This window comes from Drosophila simulans, chromosome 3R, assembly GCF_016746395.2.
Source record: "Drosophila simulans strain w501 chromosome 3R, Prin_Dsim_3.1, whole genome shotgun sequence".
NCBI classification, from domain to species: Eukaryota; Metazoa; Arthropoda; class Insecta; order Diptera; family Drosophilidae; genus Drosophila; species Drosophila simulans.
The window spans coordinates 8,380,974-8,396,091 of record NC_052523.2 but is presented as its reverse complement, the minus strand read 5'-3'; the positions used below and the strand labels follow the sequence as shown (position 1 = coordinate 8,396,091).

Genomic DNA, 15,118 nt, shown 5'->3' with positions numbered 1-15,118 from the left:
TTAAGTATGGAACTTACAGCCCAGAAAGGGTTGACTATACTCCTTCTGGAGCAGGAGCATCAGTTTGGTACCGGAAATACTGTTTGATGTATGAAAATGATTTGGTTAACTAGGCTTATGTTGACATTTCTACCCAATAGTCATTTTATAAAATATATTAAAATCATTATTGTATTTTTGACTTTAAATATTCGTCAATGTAAGTTTTTAAAGAAACCCCCTTAAATTCTGAATAAAATGATTAATTTTCCAATTCTGTTTCCGTCTAATACTCTAAAAAAACCAATATTGCTGTGTGACTCTAAATATTTATTTATTTAAATTGACAAAGAAAGAAAATCCGGTTCAAAGCTTTTCAATTTCCCATTGATTTCGGTATTAATATTCATGGAGCCGTCACAAAAATCACTGCGTGGGACTTTCCTCGCCATAAAAGAGTATACAAATTGTATGCAAATATTCCTTTTCACCGCTGGCCAGACAGCCACAAAAGCGGCAGAACAGCATCGACAACAAAAACACAACCAACATCATCAGGAGCCGCCAAAAAATGCAGCCCGGCAAAAGCTGCCTATCAGTCAGCGAGCAGACAGAGGGCGATGAAAAGCAAGGAAAAATGGGTGGAAAGTGGGTGGGTAGTAGGGAGAGGTAGAGGTAGAGGTGCAACCCACCGAAAACCAAAAACCGCCAACGAGCTGAATGACAAAGGGAGGGAAAAACACAGACAGCCGTGGGCTGTGGGGAAAGGGCTTCATCACACGTCGCCGAACGTTTAATAAAAGGCAACAACAAACGACAACGAACAGAAATTGGTTGCAAACTAAAATCCCAACATTGACCATTGAGGCGTGGCTATCAGGACACTGGCAGGAACCAGGACTCGGAGTCCCGAAATCAGGACGGGCGACAGGAACAGGGCCAGAAGTTCATAGTTTTGCTTAGTTTTTTTTAGGTTTTGCCATCGGACCAACAAAACAACAGACCCACAGACCAGTCACAATTACGTTCAACTCCTACGGGTACGAGTATGTGTCGAGCGATAAGACTTGAGGCAATTGGAAAGTGGGAAAAGCGGTGGAAAGCCGGGCAAAGGAGCAGGAGCTGCTGGCAAACTGTCACGGCCATAACAACGAGATGCGAAAACTTTGCGACTTTCATATTTGCACAGCATTCGAAATTAAACGAATGAATAAAACCACTGGGTGGCGGAATAGACCGCACACCGTATGTGGCAAGTGCCCCTAACGAAATGGCTGACCAACGTGAATGGGGAGTTTTCAATGCCGGAAAAACTAAGCATATACTCAGTTTATGGCACATGTTTATGAGAATCGTTAAAGTGATGCTAAAAAATTCTCTTAAATTAAAAACTAAAATTAAACAACTGTTGTATATATATTAACACCTATGAGATATTCAATTCAGATATTATAAAACCAGTTTCCCTCTGCACCTGGATTTCTAATTAATCCCCGCCAGGACACTTAGGATTTTACCACATCTAAGACGTTAATGAACGAGTAATGAGTAATCGCAGTGACACGATTTAGAGATGATTTGCCTGCGGGGAAGGAGCCGCGAAATGTTGGCACATTTAAATGTATTATGCGCCTGGCACTCGGCGCGATTCCTCGAGCCCGCCAGCACTTGGAATGCACTTCGCTTTTTGCAAATTGCAATCATTGTTGCTCCTCCGCGGAAGCAAACCAAACCAGACCAAACCAAACCAACGAGACAAAACCAACGAAACCGGAGCGCAGAAAAACAAAGTGAACGAGACGGTTTCCATTTGCTGTTCATGGTGCTTTTGGCTCAGATCCTTGATTCAGATCCTGCTCCTTCATCATTCTGATGTCTGCTTGTTTTTAATTTAAAAGCCCGAACGCTCGCCTTTATTTATATGTACATATACACGTGATTTTAATACTCGTTTATTTTGTTTTTGTGGCTCGTGGAAATAAATGTGGAGGGAGCGTGGGAATATATACTTTATACTTTATGTGGGAAAAATAATAGATGCATATACATATATTGCATGGGTGCGCGTATATAAATATTTCATTTTGCCATTTGTCACGTGCAACGTTTCCTTTATTTGTTGCTCTTGTTTATGCGCCAACGCGTCGTATGCGCAATGCCTTGGTTTGCCTCACTCTGTCGCTCAAATCGCGATGTGTTCGCATTTTGAGCGCATAAAAAATGCATTAAAAACCCAAACACAAAAGCACTTTTTGTGCGCATTTTTGTTTCTGCTCTACACATGTTCAGTTTCTAGTAGTTTTTTTTATTTGCGAATAGATTTTTTAATAATGGCCCCGGGCCCCAGGGACGTGTACACCAAATTGTCCGACATGCAGTTGGACTGGTGTGCGGTCAACCATGGATATCGTCCCTTTTGGCCAGTCGCCTGTTGCAGGCGATTATGAAATGCGAAATGCCAAACCAGTTGATAGATTCACTATTGAGTAATTTATTCAGTGAATATGGTAGGTGCCACTCGGTTTGAGAAAATTTGATATCCCATACCGAATAATTAGCATAAATTAGGCTGAATGTGTAAGTTTGGACATCCTGAAATTCAATTCAAATCATATATACATACATATCGCATTACTTTCATGGAATTAGTAATATTGTTTGAATCAAAATACTAATTGATTGTCGGTCTAAGTGTGTTTCATTTTTGTTATGAATCACGGCAATGAAAAATAGGCAGTGTAAAATATCAGTGGATTTATTAATAAGTCCGTGACAAGAAATAAATTACATTAACCATATATAAATACTGTTTCCCTATTTTTTTACCCTTGCAGAGTGCTTATTGATTTTAGTCATGTTTTAAAATAAACTTACAATTTTTTTAACAGAATCAATTGATAAAAAGTTGTTAGTCCGTTTAAAATTGTTTAATTGGTGTAATAATACAGAATTCTTTTATTTATATTAAAAAAGTAACGTAGAATTTCGGATTTAAGCTTTGCTTTCTGTATTTTTAACTTATATCTTTCAGTACGCAGAATGCGCTTTTTGCTAGCATTTGTGTTTTACTAAATAAGTAATTCCAGCGCAAATAAGAGAAATTGAAATTGCATATGCATGCACATTTCGCAGAAAGTGGAGTGAGTCTTGTGAAATTTTCAATTTCCGCCCAAGAGGGAAAAGCGAAAGCGAGGTTGAATCAATAAGCATTCATTGCCAAGTCCTTGGCTCTGCTTAGTTAAATCCACCCAACTGAATGATTGTTTGCATATGTGAACTATATACTCCATTTCCCCTATTCCAGCCCAATGAGCTTGTCGAAACCCAAATCATATGTAGTGCATTTCATTTTAATAATTTGGCATTTTGTGGACTACTCGACAGGTTGGCAACTTGGCAAACGACGGAATTAAATTGGCCACAGGTGCCAGGGAGCGGCGCTGCACCCTCTCGCCGCACGATGGCCTGGAGGAGGAGTCGCGGGGCGGAACCCTTCGAGCCCTTTGGACACACGGCGGACCTACGGCGGCCTTCGTCCACATCCTGATTGCACTTTGCCTGCTGCTGCCGCGTTTGCTGCTCGAGGCTCGCATCATTGAGAACGGATTGCTGCCAAAAGGTGAGCTTAATTAACCAACAGGATTCGCGTTGAATGGGCGAAATCAGAAGCGGATGGCGCTCATAAGTAGGCAACAGAGCAGCAGGGCAATATGGGGCTGCCGGAAGTGTACGCCATGTTGCTTTATTTGCAGCTGTGCATTTCCGGTGCACGTCTTCCTCTGAGTCAAATGTTAAATTTCATTTTTGTCTGGATATGATTATCGAACTTGACTTGTTTTTCAATATAGAGCCACACTTTAAACTTTAATCCTAATTAACTTTACCGAAATGTGTGCTGATTCTAACTACTTGAAACAATCTTTGTATAGCTAATAATACTAATTAACTTGTAGCCATCTGCATACATTCTCTTCACTGGCAAAACCCATAGGGTAGTAAAACTTTCGATCCCCTTAGAGCTACTTTTGTAGCTACTTTTTTATCGCATGTCGATTATGCACTTCCCGCGGAAAAGGAAATTCCGGGGGGCAATGGGGCAGGAGAATAACCCATGCACAATGTTGCCGAGCACGAATCGCGTTTATCCCCGCTTTCATTGTTGTCAAGCATACGCCACGTTGTACATTGTCATATTGATGGTGCGATGACACTGGCGCTGTCGCTGATGACAACTATTAAATTGAACATGAGTGGAGGCAGTTTTTCCTGGCAAAAGGATGGGATTATGGGTGGGCCTTTTATCAATCATAATTTCCATTGTCGATGCAATCAATTCACAATCGCGTTTGCCATTCCGTGTTTTAATTCAATTTATTGTCCTTAAAACGAACTGAAATTGGCTGCAATTCTCATTCTTCTCGGGGGAAAATCCCGGAGCCGGGTAAATGAGCAGGCCAATTTAAATTCGCTGGCATATGTGTGGGCCAGGACGAAACTGTTTAACCAAGAAGTTTAGGATGCTCTGAAGGACGCTTAACAAAGTGAACTTAGGGGAATATCCGGAGGAAGCTAAACAAAAAATTCCGAGGAGCTGCTGGAGCAGCAGCTTCAAAGGCAATCGCTGGGGAAATCTGCTGGCCAAACATATACAGCCCGACCGCTCGGCAAACAAAAACACAAACGAACGAGCGAGCACACAGGCTAACAACCGCAGGAGCAAACACCACTCACACACACACACATGCACAAACACACAGACAGGCGGAGAAGGGCGGGGGTAACAGGTTGACAGTGGCAGGGGAGGAGGTTATTATGGCCTGCAATAAGCCATGTTAATAACAAGGCAGCAGCAATGGCAACGGCATCGCTGCGGAAACGAGTCAAGCGACCCAAAACTGTGCAAATGTTGGCCAACTGTGAGCAGGACACCAGTCGAATGAGTCGAGTCCTGGGCCACGTTGCATCGTCGGGCTCTGTTTGCATACCACATCCTGGGAGCTCCACGTGTGCTGCCGCCTCTGTGTACAGTTGGATCGACGAGTCTCACATGATACCGCCGACGTCCTGGCAGCCCAGTAAACTAATTCCACAGTTAATGACAGGCTGGCATAAAAAATGACGGTGCAATTACATTCAGCTGCACTAGGAAGGTGACAAGAAACACTTGTTATTTCGCGAGATATTTATAAACTGCATTAGAGTAAAACATATCCTGGAGTTACTTTTAAATTATTATTTCCTCAGTCATTTAGTTAGCCAGATATAACTACAAAAGAAGAAAAGATACAAAGTATCTTTGAATGAACTTTCTCGTGATAACAAGATGCATTTTAAAATCCAAAAATATCTTTATGAACTTCCATTACATTTTAGCTGCTTAATATTAAAAGGTTTGTTCAGAATTTAAAGTTGCTAAGCCGCTTGCCAAAGTACACATACCATTTTCCATCAAAAACTTTCACTAAATGGCCGACGAATGGCAGCTGCGATTGCAAAAAAAGGGGAAAAAATCGCGTTGGGCGAAACAATGATGAAAGGCTACAGCTGTAGCTGCACCATCGGCAGGCAAATCAAAATTTACTACATTTAAAGTGGATAGCCGAGCCGGAGTCCAAGTCCCCGGCCAGCAGTTGGTCGAGAGTGGTTGGCCGGTTTATTGAACCAGTGGGAAACGGAGTACAGAACAGAAGTGAATCACTGGACAGGCAGGAAGGAAGGCAGGCAGGCAGGACGAAAAGACAATGCCATCGACCAGCGGTGGAGCGGTCCATCGGTCCATCGTTGCCACGCGGACTAAATTAAAAATGTGGCACCGACAGCGGGGCATTGGGTTGGATTGGCATCATAAAAACCATGACGAGATGAGTTTAAATCCTCGCTGACTGACTAACTGAGTGACTTGGATGCTGGATCGCCCCCGCGCCATTCCTGTGTGATTTTTCAATTAATTTCGATGTCGTTTTTGTTGTTTGTGATGCTCCTGTTTCAGTTTTTTTATACGCTGTTTTTGCTGGTTCAGTGCCACAAAGTCGATCTCTTGTCGCTGACAGACATTCCATCGGCGGTCGATGTGCAATCCATGCTGGGCGGGAAATTGTTTTTCCACCCACACCGCGCTCCTAAATTAGAAAATCATCGGCGCAAATAAAATGTGCAGTCAAAGCTAAAGTTGCACTTGGCCAAAAGGGTGATGGTGGTGGTGCAAATGGAGTTTATGGATGGAATGGCCCGGGGTCAAGGGGCCAGCTGGTCAAGCTAAGTGCAATGCCTTGTCTCGCGACTCCGTTTTCGCCATTTTCACGCTCGACTGACTGGCTGGCTGGCTGGCTTTTCACCATTTTTCTTCCATTTCTCCATAGTTTTTTGCTCCTCCTCTTTTCTTGCCCTTTTGTCCCTTGCAATTTGTCAACGCGTTTGACATCCTTAAAGACTTAAGCTGGCCAAGATTGGCCTGTCGGCCCGGTTGATGATGATGCGCTTATGCGAGTAAGTTGGGAATTATGATTTTTAGCCGGCAATTAGAGATTTTCTTCAATTTGATTGACGCCCCATGATTGGCTGGCAGAATCTGATGGGTGCGAGGGGATCTGAAGTTTATATTAGCATAATATCGGGACCACAGAAAGATGCTGCAATTAGGCGAGGCGAATCATAAAAAATGCTTTTAAAACTTTCGCCCAACTCGCATAAAAAGCTGCAGGGAAGAAAGCCATCAAAAGGAGTGGCCACAAATGCATTTCATAAAATTCAGCGAGAACTTTAACGACTTTTGAGAAATTACGTATACGCAGTGTTTTTCTTGGAAGCCCTTTAATTATTCACTAATGAAGAACTTCTAAAACTAGGGTGGTAAAGATAAAACAATAAGAGAATAAAACTCAGATAAATATGATAATTCGGTCATTAGATTCGTTTCTGTTTTAAAATTTTGTTCTTCGGTTATGGCTACTATTTAATAGAACTTCACTCTCAAAACAAGCAAAAGATTTTTCCAAGATTTTAATATTTTCATTTCTTCACTTACCCACTGACCCATCAAAGTGTCTCATTTACATAACAAAGTAAAAGACTTATTAAAATATTATAATAAAAAGTTCACGGCGGCCTGCAGCTGTTGTCGCCATCAGAAAAGAACACTGAAAAAAAGTTAGGTGCTTGAGGGAAGGGCGACGGAAAGGAAGTGGCCGCAATTCGTTAATTAATTTCATTAATAGATGACACAAAAATCACTACGACGAACAATTTTATGGCGAAATCACTTATACGCCATCCCGCACTCATAAATAATTAATGCAGACATCTCTGGTGAAAAACAAATGAAAATTCTGATGAGCAAGGTTGGTGGTAGGCGGGAAAAGCGGATGGAAAGCAGTAGGGCCTAGTCCAGTGCCATATTGAGCGCATAAAAGGCTGCTAAACAGCGTGGCTCAGATTACCAGGCGGTTCCTGGTTGGGTGGGTGAGTGTGTGTGGATGGAGAACCAAGTGGTAGTGGATGGCCTGCTCGACGGGAGCTTCGCAAGTGGCTCAAGACATTGGCCCCTGACTGTCCGTTGGGTGTGAGTTGTAGGCACAACAGCGGTAGAAAATATATACATTATTTATAAGACTATATATCAGTGGGAAAAAGAGTAACAAAATATTCAAATTTTATGCAAAATATTAATTATTATTACTTTTCGGAAATCTAAGTTTGCGAATGAATCAAAGGTTAGGGTTGTGAGTGTAACTAATTTTCTAGCCACCACTGTATATGGGCTTAGCTTCTTGCAGCGGAGAACTTATCATTATTCATGCTAAAGACTTAACGAGCGCGAGCTGGAGCTGCAGGTGGGGGGTTGGTGGGGGATGGTGCTGGGGACTCCAGGATAATGTGGGGCCCGTCTTATCGCAACTATTACCGCAGCTGGAAGTCACCGCCGCCTTCGCCTCCGGTCGGCGTGGCCGGAGTTGGATTTGCGCATTTTCATTACTCTTATCCCCAGAGCGGCGGCATCTACGGCATCACCGTCCTTTCGGCCGCTCGTTTTCGTTCTTTTCTCATTGGTGTTATTGTCATTGGCATAATCAAGAGGGAGGATGGGTGGTGGTTGGGTTGGGTGTCTACGCTGCCATGTGGTGGTGGGGAGCTCCGGGTTAATCTTCAGATTTTCGGTGTTGTCGGTTTTACGAGCCACTTGCCGCTTCGCCAGCATCGTCTTTGGCCATTGCAACAACGACAACGGCAGAAGGGACATATTATTATGGCAGCCATTGTTGTAATTCCACATCGGTTCGTGTTTCTTGGCTTTCGAGTTGGTTTCGCCCATCCTTGCCTGACTTCGTCCTTCCTCCTTCGTCCTTCGCCTTCGTTTCGGGCCATTGTCTTTAATATTTGCTCGGCAATTCCCATTTTTAGTGGCTTTCTTTTATTTCCCACCGCCCGCTGGGTAAACGTCCTTAAAGCAATTCCACTAATAAATTATTTTATGAAAGTGTTAACTTGGCAAATTTTCATTTCTTTCCTGGGCGCTCCATTATTAAGAGGGCCATTCTATAGGTGCTATGTATGTATATGCCATGAGCGACATCATAAAGTAAACTAATTAGAAAGCTTTCTGGGATCTTTGCAGAGCTCAGCAGCGTCTTAACTGGGCTAAGACAAACAAATTCGTGGCTCCGAGGCGGATTTAATTGGGATTAGGGACTGTGGTGGTGGGAAAGTATTGAGACTGTGGCCGAAAAAAATAGGTGGGCTTACACTCCTTTGGGGCAGGAAAGTTACCTGTTCTGACCCCAAAGGAATTGCGCTGTCAATAGAAGTGTCTGGATTATTTATTGATCAATTGGCTTTCAAGAAACTGGGTAATTATTTACTTATAGCCATGTTTTTAGGAGTAAACTTTTAAATGAATTACATTCTTAAGTGTAAAATATATAATTAATGGCTAAACTTGTCTAATTATCAAAGTTTTGAAAGCAAAGTCTTGGAAAAAATACCGCATACTCATTAACTGCATTAATTAAACAAAAATGTGTGACTGGAGAGTTTAAAGCATCAGATGGTTTATAAGCCTTAAAGTGTATTGAAGAGAACCCAAAACTAAGAACTTAGTTTAGTGCTTATCTGCTCGCCTGATTGGTTTTCGGACTCCATTGGGCCACTCCTGAACTGCTGTGGAACAAAGGAACATGGAGTGGCATGCCAGCCCGGGTGAAAAGTCCCCAATTCTCGGCTTGCTCCAATAAATCGCATTACCAGGGTCTGACCGTAATAAACATGAATATTAAGCTCCGCTGCTGAGCAGGAGTGAAGCCACTGCAAAGTAGTTATCAGTTCGAAAGTTGGGCAAGTATGCATGATAGCTTAAGGAGATCGGGTGAAATAGTAGGGGGCTCCGGAGGTTCGTATATGTACATATGTTTCCACTGTGCGCCTAATTAGACCTCCGAAACTGACCGGCCATGTTGCCTAATGGTGGAATTGTGTGCATTGTTTTCCCATTTGGTGCTGAATCGAACGGAAATGGGATCTGGCGGAAAAATAGTTTTCTGTTTTCCTCTTTTGGCTTTCGAACAGAGCGAATACGGCGCAGATTCCCCATTGTCTGGACATTCCAGTTCACGTCGTCATTGATTTGACTTGATTGGTATTCATTGAGATTCAGGCAGAGCAGCGTAGCCCATTGTCCCGCGTCTAATAATCAACGGGGCGTGGATTATAGAAGTCCTGCAAGTATCGATGCCTCATTTAATTAACGATTGCCACACGGCTGAAGGGTGGATTCGAGTGGAAGACAGGAAAGCATCCTGCTTATTACACGAGCTCATGTTTATGCAAGTGGTGTGTGTGTGCTTTCGTCCTTAACAGGTGCTTACCATGTAATCCTGCGTGATGTATTCGAATTAGATGCGAAAGCAACTTGCCTTCCTTACCGAGTTCAAAGCAATTAATTCTATGTACTTGAGCAGCCATCAATCCACAAACCCCCCCTTAAATCTTTCTCTTTCGCTCTCTACCATTCCAGAGCAAATTTGGGCCACTGAATTGGACTTTGTTGTGATCAATCGACGCAATTTGATGGCCATGTCGGTGGTGGGAGCCACACCCTTTCCCAGGCACCACCAGCCGTCGAGCCAGCAGCAGTCCCACCACCAGCATGCCAGACTAAACTTGACCGCAAACAGCTTGGAACAGGACGAGGAGGACTACTTCAACGATACCATGTTCACGGCCATCCGTGGAGTGCCAGCCGGGGGCAATAACAATTTGTTCGATCTGCGACCCGATAGGATGGCAAACGGCAGGAAGGCGGCCAAGACGACGGCGACGACCAGGACAACAACCACCGCCAATAAACTGGATGCGGGCAAGGGCCAATACTTTGAAGTGCCCGATTTAATTAATCAAGATATCGACGAGGAGGAGCGCCAAGAGCTGGAGGAGGCGATTCGTGGCGAGGAAGATGATGGAGATGAAGGTGTGGGTGTCGGCGAAGAGGGAACCGTCATCATGCCAGATTTCGATGAGTTGGCGCCAAGAACCGCAGTTGGAACGTCAACCACAACGGCTAAGGCGTCCTCTGATGACGACAAGTTGAATGTGGAAAATTGGCAACAGCTGGGAACTCTGGGCAAAGGGGACGCATCCAGCAGCTCCAGTAGCACACCATCTACCACAACAACAACTACGACATCGACAACAACCACTGCAGCCACAACAACTAGTACAAGGGGTACCAGCACCACCACTACCACCACTATTAAACCGATGGATATAACAACCAGCAGACAACCAGCACATCATCATCATGGAAAGTCCCGCAAACACCACAAACATCACAATAAACAGCGTCAACAGCAGCCACCTCGTCGCCATCACGTGGCCTCCCACGAGCAGGCGATCCTCGAGAGCTTTCCAGAGGAGGAAACCACCACGCGCGACAGCAGCATTCATCGCGTAAGACCCGAAGTCCTGCCGGAGCTACCGATTCCCTCGACGCCCGTTTCGGCCTCCAACTCCAAGATCATTGCCATCAAAGCGAAGAACCAGAAGCGCAGGATATCCAAACGGGCTGCCGGGGTTGAAATCGAGCCGGAATATCTGCTCGGCGATGCCAATATAAATTCCAGTGAATTCGTGGCCAAATCGAATGAGGAGGAACCTGAAGAGAGCGAGGACTTCGAGCTGGAGGATGGTGATTTTCAGGCAGTGCCCGCCCTGACGCCTGCACCTCCTGCTGAACCAAACGGTCCGAAGCCAGGTCAGGATTACGTCCGACTGGATGGCTTTGCCGGAATGCTGCAGCTCTTCTTTGGCATTGATAAACCCATCGATGTGGCAATTTTCTCCCAGCCACCCAGTGCCGAGTTTGTGAACCTACTTTTCGCCCTGTTGGTGTGGTCCGTTCGGTATCCGGCCGTTTTCTGGAATACCTCAAAGGCCTTTGCCTGCGTTTTCAGCCTCCAGATGGTGGTGGCCGCCCTGGACATCATACTGGGTTATGTGGGCATCTCGAATCTGTACAAGCTACAGATCTACGCCGAGGCCATGCCGGTTCATCAGCCGGGACTCATCCTGAATGCAGTGGTCACTTTGGCTTTGTATCTTTTGTCCACCACTTTGGTATTGGCCTCTTCCATGGTCATGTACTTGTACGGACACGGACGTCTGGCCACCCGGATGCGGGATCGCTCCATCATCACGTTGAAGACCCACCAAACCTGGATCTACTTCGCCCACTGCGCCTCCTTGTGCTTCGTCCTCGCCTTGGCGGTGGTGAAGGCTCCGCTACTCAATGATCTCAGTGCCACCTACAAGAACAACCTCCACTGCCCCACCTTCCTAGCAGGTGAGTAAAAAAGAGATAAGGGGTAACCTAAAATAGTGCACTACTTGAAAATAAGTAAGCAATGCGTCGTAAAAGATTGTTTTCATTCTTTAGAAAAGCTCATTGAAATACTCGGTATCTAGTGGTATAAATTACGAATAAATCTTTTCTTGGAAGTTAATTATTCTCTTGAATAAGAAACGCATTTAAATACTGTGGATTTGCCTGCCCGTTTAAGTCTTTATCAAGATTTGAACACTTAAATGTGAAACAAGACATTTCCATTTCTCAATCCCCTTAAAAGCGATAATTTCAGATAACGATATTTCATATAGAGCGGTAGCGAGCAAATCGCTGCAATGTCCGATTCCCCAATCGATTGAGTATGTTGGATTTGCATAATTAGATGGCCGGTAATCGGGTGCCGGGCCGCCTTGAACTCGGTCTTAGGTATGTTTTGTGGTCTAAGCCAATTAGCGGCCTTGTTTGGTCTCCGGCTCTGTCGTCGGGTGAGCGGTAATCGGGAGCTAGATAACACGACGAGACAAAGGAGCCGTATTAAGTGTCACTTGGGGCGAGACAATCGAACTGCAGACTCGGTCCAATTAAGCTGTCATACGGCCGATTGCCGCCTTAACCGTATTACGCTTTCACCTGTGCAGCGTTACCATCTCACCTTCCCCCCTTTCACCTTTCGATTTTGCAGCTCTTGTCGGAGTGACACACCTGCTGCTATGGATTGTCATCTGGCTCTGCCTGACCATCAAGCGGCGCTGGCACTTTAAGCTGCCTCCATTGGACAGCACTTACGGCGGACTGCTGGGAAAGTCCAGTGCCCAGCCGCTCCTGATGTCCAGTGGCCAGCGCACGGGGAGCAACTCGAGCAGCAGTGGCTGCAACTCGACCAGCACCACGGTGAATGGTGGTGACTCCAAGCCGGACATGATGAGCACCGCCACCAGCACGGAACTGGGAATGGGCATGGGCATGGGTGGGGGCATCAATGGGGGCATGGGCGGAACGGGCATGGGACTGGCCGCCCAGGAGGACATCTATTGGCCCAAGCTGACGCCCAGTTCGCCCAAGCTGAAGGTCACCTTCAACGAAGTTACGAGTACGTCTGATGATGTCCTACTAATTGGTGACCAAGAACAAACTGATGGCAAGCGGTAAAAAATCGTTTTTTAGCTACCAACAACCAAAACAACAAAAGCATTGCGGGTTTCCAAGCTCCGTACTTGTCCGTTCTCTTAACTCTAACCATAGCAACTAGTTTCATTTGATTTTTCTTCACACACACACACACTGCACCGCCAAAACCAAAAAAAAAAAAAAAGTAAACCCACCCAGCACTATTTTTCAGGAATTTCATGTGATTTTGTGTTTTCGTTCTTACCTAGACTGCTAATTCATTCATTTTGTACTTTATCGGTGTGTTTCCTCTGCACGTCCCATTTTCGGGAAGAGCCATTATTGAAAACTAATTGCCCAACACTAGTCATTAGTGCAGCGTTTTGCCACACCTAATTTACCCCACATTTACCAGCACTGTACTCTTCAGTTTCGATTCGTGCGTGCTTCTGACATTCGCCCATTTATATAATCACTTTTGTGTTTTCGTTTAGTTTAAGCTTTTGTTTGTCCACTAAAACGATTGTTCAATTAAACATAGCAAAACGATTTATCCATATATGTTCGTATATATCCATAGAGAGACATGTATGTATAGAGGATGAAGGATAATAATGAGAAACTATTTTGTTCCGCTTGTCGCCTGTTTTTTAAAAACGATTCTTATTTATTTTATTTTTAAATTGTTTGATTTACTAGAACTTAATTACTACTAACTCTAGCTAATTGAGTGTGGGCGAATTGCATTTCAATTAACAATTAACTACTACTAAAACAAAGCGTTCGCAGATTATATGTTGTTGTTGTCGATGTCGCCGTGTTGTTGTTGTTGTCCTTGGTAATTTGTTTAACTAACTGGAAAACCATTGAACTAACACAGACAGTGTTTGAACGAATCAAATGAAGATAATGCATTTTAGAAATTTTTTTTTTATTATATGTAAGTGTGGTCTTTGGAGGAGCACAATTTACATTTCTGTAGCGGACAATGGGAGAATACTTTAAAATATTCTCTTGCATTCCTTTAAAATACAGAATTTATAAAATGTTTTCCTTCCTTGGGTTCGTTCTGATCCCTGAGGTGCCTGACAGACCTCGTGGCAACCAACACAAGGCGGCAATTTAATTTGGTAGTATATCATCCACTGACCAGAATCTCATTCTCCTCCAGCCATACGAGCCGTGGAGCCTCGGTATGTTTTGCCAGTGCTACGGGGGAAGTTGACGACGGCGAGTACGCGACATTAAGGGCAGCCACCGCCGGGGCCGTCGTGGGCATCACCATGGGCAGCATGAAGAGGGGCGTCAGCAACACCTCGGTGGGGGTAAGTCTGCTCCACCTTTCCGAGTACGACGAACTTCCTCCGCCGCCGCCGGCCAACCATCACCATCAGCAGCAGCAACAGCAGCAGCGGCAGGCCCATTCCTTTGCCCATGGACATCCCCACGACTATGCGAACCTGAGCGGATTGGGTGGCATCAGTGACGACAACATCTCCGAGGAGGGCAAGCTGCTGGCCTGTGTGCGCGATGACAGCATCACCTACGCATCCACCAGGGACTTGGAGCCACCACAGCCGTCGGCCCAGGCACCACCACCACCTCCACCGCTGCCCATGAAGGGAGCACCCGTTCCTCAGCCACCAGCGGTAATGCCCCACTCTACCGGCATCTACGGACGCGCTCCTCAAGCAATGCCCGAGATGATGCAGTTGTCGCCCGAGCACCACCACAATCCACTTCAGCATTCGCTGCAGCATCCACAGCACCATCCTCTCCAGCAGCAGCAGAAGCAGCAGCCACCACAGCATCCTCTCCAGCAGCAGGGCAATCCGCACCAGCATCTAGTCAGCCCCTTGGCTCCGGTCACGGTCGCAGTTCACACCAACGAAGCGCATGTAAGTGAAGGAAGTGGGTATAAGTAAGGTTAAACTACAGGTAGGTACCCTAATAAAATCAAGCTGATTGATAATATTAGCTAATGTTCTTAAGTTGGGATTTATAGTTTACTGAATAAGTGTATCATGATGCCCCTTTGATGTAGCACTCAAGTTTCCCCTGACAATGCAGCGAATTCCCAGACTTTTAGGCATACCCACAGCTAGTGTATTTGCCCTTCAGCATAGTGCATAGTGGATATTTTTGTGCTCTTGTTTGGGTGATTTGCATGTGGGATTGCAGGGAGGCGATGCGTCGTCA

The 15,118-nt window shown here is 45.0% G+C and overlaps 1 protein-coding gene across 3 annotated transcripts in view; it reads left to right on the top strand.

Moving 5' to 3' along the window:
• The window catches only part of LOC6727635 (protein tincar), a 62,616-nt gene that overhangs the window by 43,339 nt on the left and 4,159 nt on the right, over positions 1-15,118 (top strand). For 2 of the 3 annotated variants that reach the window (XM_039295943.2, XM_016175511.3), the window contains 4 exons: positions 3,364-3,598; positions 9,986-11,809; positions 12,495-12,957; positions 14,091-14,817. In XM_039295943.2, coding sequence (XP_039151877.1) covers positions 3,364-3,598; positions 9,986-11,809; positions 12,495-12,957; positions 14,091-14,817 — 3,249 coding nt within the window. Of the gene's footprint in view, positions 1-3,363; positions 3,599-9,985; positions 11,810-12,494; positions 12,958-14,090; positions 14,818-15,118 lie in introns of those variants that run through there. The other variant, XM_016175510.3, reaches the window with a different exon arrangement.